Source organism: Watersipora subatra, chromosome 7, assembly GCF_963576615.1.
Source record: "Watersipora subatra chromosome 7, tzWatSuba1.1, whole genome shotgun sequence".
Taxonomy (NCBI): Eukaryota; Metazoa; Bryozoa; class Gymnolaemata; order Cheilostomatida; family Watersiporidae; genus Watersipora; species Watersipora subatra.
This window is the reverse complement of record NC_088714.1, coordinates 36198597-36202276: the sequence shown is the minus strand read 5'-3', so window position 1 is coordinate 36202276 and position 3680 is coordinate 36198597. Positions and strand designations below refer to the sequence as shown.

At 34.6% G+C, this 3680-nt stretch overlaps 1 protein-coding gene across 1 annotated transcript; it reads right to left on the bottom strand.

Annotated features, from left to right (window-relative positions):
- Nucleotides 1-1048: 1048 nt before the first annotated feature.
- LOC137400721 (germ cell nuclear acidic protein-like) lies at nt 1049-1845 on the bottom strand. The gene is made up of 2 exons (XM_068087055.1): nt 1816-1845; nt 1049-1375 (listed from the first exon to the last, which is right to left on the bottom strand). The coding sequence occupies exons 1-2, from the start codon at nt 1843-1845 to the stop codon at nt 1049-1051; spliced, it is 357 nt and encodes a 118-aa protein (XP_067943156.1).
- Nucleotides 1846-3680: the final 1835 nt, after the last annotated feature.

Genomic DNA, 3680 nt, shown 5'->3' with positions numbered 1-3680 from the left:
AATATGTCTTACCACGAAGGCTATTAAAATGGGAAAACTTTGAATAGGTTTTTAGAAATTTCGATTCAGTAGATTTAACACACAAAAATAAATCTACGGCTGTCACTTAATAAGTGTATAGCATTTTTGTTATTGTGAAGTTGTCTTTTTCCGTGTAAGATATTTTGTAATATAGATAGACAACTCCCATATTGTTGTATACTATTTCAAATAAATAGGCTGTTTAAACTAAAGGTCATTGTAGGAAAAAGATTTCTAGCATGTTTGAGTTTTAGAATATAATTTGAGACTGTCTAATTAATGTATGTTAGTATTTTGAGCAAAGTACATGTAGTTAAACAACATAAATAGTTCTTAAGGTAAGATTATTTTTTGGAAGGAGGCGACCAGCGAAATGATTAGTAGAGTGAGTGGGTGAGTAAGGAGTGGGTGAGCAAGGAGTGGGTGAGTAAGGAGTGGGTAAGGAAAGAAAAAAGTAGTGAGCGAGTGACTGAATGAGAGCATGATACAAGTATTGAAGCTTTTCTTGATAGAGTGGCCTTCATCAAGTCCTAGTTGCCTTGCAAAGCTTGAATGGGTACATAGGAGAGGACATCGGCAAAAAATTGATATGCATAAAAATCTCATTAATATATTTGGAGTACTGGCCAGTAACCTTGGCATACACCATTTAAATAATTCCACCCATACATAAGGGGAGGAGATATGCAACGCGTGAGATTTAAAAATACTGAGCAATAAAAATTGGCAATCACTAATTAGCAATAAGTTATTATCACTGCTTATGAAGTTGCGATTGCAGCTTAAGCTCGTTGTTACAATCAGCTGCTATGACTCACATTTAAAGTTAAATAAAAAATGTAAGAATGCAAAACAATGAAACACACTCGCTACTTTAAATTCATGTCGCAATAAAGACATAGGCTGAAGACAAAGAGACGAGTCCATTATTTTTTTCCCTCTTATCTGTAAGTCTGTTAGTAGAAACAACTGTAGCATATAAACAGGTCTCAGGCTTAGCATATCAACTGGTCTCAGACTTAGCATATCAACTGGTCTCAGACTTAGCATATTGACTGGTCTCAGGCTTAGTGTATCGACTAGTCTCAGGCTTAGCGTATCGACTAGTCTCAGGCTTAGCATATCGACTGGTCTCAGACTTAGCATATCGACTGGTCTCAGACTTAGCATATCGACTCGTCTCAGGCTTAGCATATTGACTCGTCTCAGGCTTGGCATATCGACTGGTTGCAGACTTAGCATATCGACTAGTCTCAGACTTAGCATATCGACTGGTCTCAGACTTAGCATATCGACTGGTCTCAAACTTAGCATATCGGCTGGTCTTAGACTTAGAATATCGACTGGTCTCAGGCTTAACATATCAATTGGTCTCAGGCTTAGCATATCGACTGATCTCAGACTTAGCATATCAACTGGTCTCAGGCTAGTATCTATGTTTAGGTTGTTTATCTTGACCTAATAACATATATAGCACGCTAATGATATTAAGTGGCATGCGTTAAAGATGTGATTGCACCATTGAAGTCATTCAAATGAATTTAAGACCAATAAAAGGCTAAAACAACAGCTAAAATTTAATGTCATTTTTGTCTTGTTAGACTAGCCCTGTCCAGATTAGCATTTGGATGAGATTATGTTTTGAAACGCTCAGATTCAAGAGGCTGTTTTATTCGTGATGTAGATAGTTATCATATACGAAAGAGTCAGTGAGCAATATACTGTCTTCTTTAGCCAATCATCAGCACGAAACTTTTATAGAGGCTGTAATACATGTTATAACTAGTAAAATGCCTTGTCCGTGATATCGACAATTCTCGCCATTAGGAAAATTACTCAATTACCAGATCGCACATGTCAACTAGTTTTATTGACGAACAACAGAATTGTAACAGTGTTTTCAGTTCCATCAAAGGTGACCCAGAGTTTTCTGAGCATCATATGGCTAAAGATTGTGGCAGACAACTTATCGTTGGAGCTGACAGGTATCAGCAGTGTTATGCTGCAGAGGAAGATAGGATAATGGAGTTAAATTTACCTTTAACTTCTAATCTCCTATATATACTAAAGGTAATGATTTTACTTCTCATGAATACATTTACTAATTGATAAAATGATAACTTTTTTGCTATCAGCAATCATTGTTTCATAACTCTTTTATCGTTTCACTTACATGTAGCTATAATATTTGCTTTAAATTTTCTTTAGCAATTTTAGCTAGTAAATTAGATTTATGATTAGAATTTATGTTCAATGCCCGCTTGTAGAAAATGAGGAAAATCAATTGATCAATGCTCATATCTAACTCCCAAAAACAAAGTTTCGAATTGTTGGCTTGGCGTACTTATACTTCTGTTAAACATTTATTCATTTTTTAATTTTACATTCTCAATCTATCTAACTTCCAAATTGCCAGCTTTCAATAGATACACATTAGAATGACATATCGATGAATGACACATATTTATTCCATTTGTTTTATTGATTAAAGGATGTTTATGTGGTGCCACCAGTGGAGACATGAACGTGTGTTGCACAAACCATGATATGTTTTGTTTGAGCTTACTGCAGTAGAGTAATTTGTCCTATTATATGAGCTAAAACTATGTGAGTGGCCACGATTTGGATGTATGTTTTTAATAAAAACTTTATGCTAAGATGAAAATACTTTGGTTTGTAAAATTTATATAATAAAATAATAATGTTGAAGATAATGCCAAACATGATTTACAGAACATATTGAATATATCATAGCCTCGTTGCCACCTGTGCTGAAATCTTTTCTGATAGATGGATTTATGAAATGTAATCAGAGCTGTATTGACAGGTACTTTTGCATTGCTCGACTCAATTCCAATGGACCAAATATTAAGAGCTACTAAAAAAATTTCATGCTCCGCGCTACTAAGTGAAAACAGGTGAATCTATGCCACAAATCACCAACCAGATGCAAAAATGGCTTTATTAACCCTTTGCCAGATAGCTTTGGGGATTAATTGATTTTAAAAAATATTGATGTTGTTTTGCATTCACTATTTTGGTCAACTCAAAAACCATTTGTTTTGTAATTGAATTAACTAATCAAATGTGATCAGTAAATTCTTTTCTACAAATTGATACTAATAATGATTAGATGATGTTGACTATACATGACTTTTAGGGATGCAGTTGGTTTCGCCGTATATTCGAACAAATTCTTCTCGAAGATGCAACTTGCTTATTTTATCTAGTAATTAGTTTCCAATGTAGATAGCAACTGAGAACTTCGCTGATACAAAGGCCGCAATGAGATAAGTTAACTCGACAACCTAATTACCGCAAACTGGCAGAATCGTAGACGATACTCAGATGTTTACATAACATTTAAAGAAAACTAATATGACAAATTTTTGATTATCTTTATTTGAGGCATTTGAGAAATTTATAATAATGTATCTGTAGCTAGATTTAACATTCTATTCTAGCAGTCATGACAAGTACAAAATAAAATACATGCCAAAAGAGATGTGTAGGACTAGACTTTTATTGCAATAGCCGATGTGAATACAAAAGATAGAGGACAGGCTGTTTCACTATATACATTGCTTTGGGCAAGTCTGGGCAAGTCTGGGCAAGTCTGGGCAAGTCTGGGCAAATCTGGGCAAATCTTTATATTTTGA

Excerpts from the sequence above, each read along its gene's own strand:
- LOC137400721 (XM_068087055.1), bottom strand. The coding sequence starts at position 1,845 with ATGGCGAGAATTGTCGATATCACGGACAAG. Across the intron at positions 1,376-1,815 it reads TTGTCGATATCACGGACAAG|CCTGAGACCAGTCGATATTC; the intron begins GCATTTTACTAG and ends TGATATGTTAAG.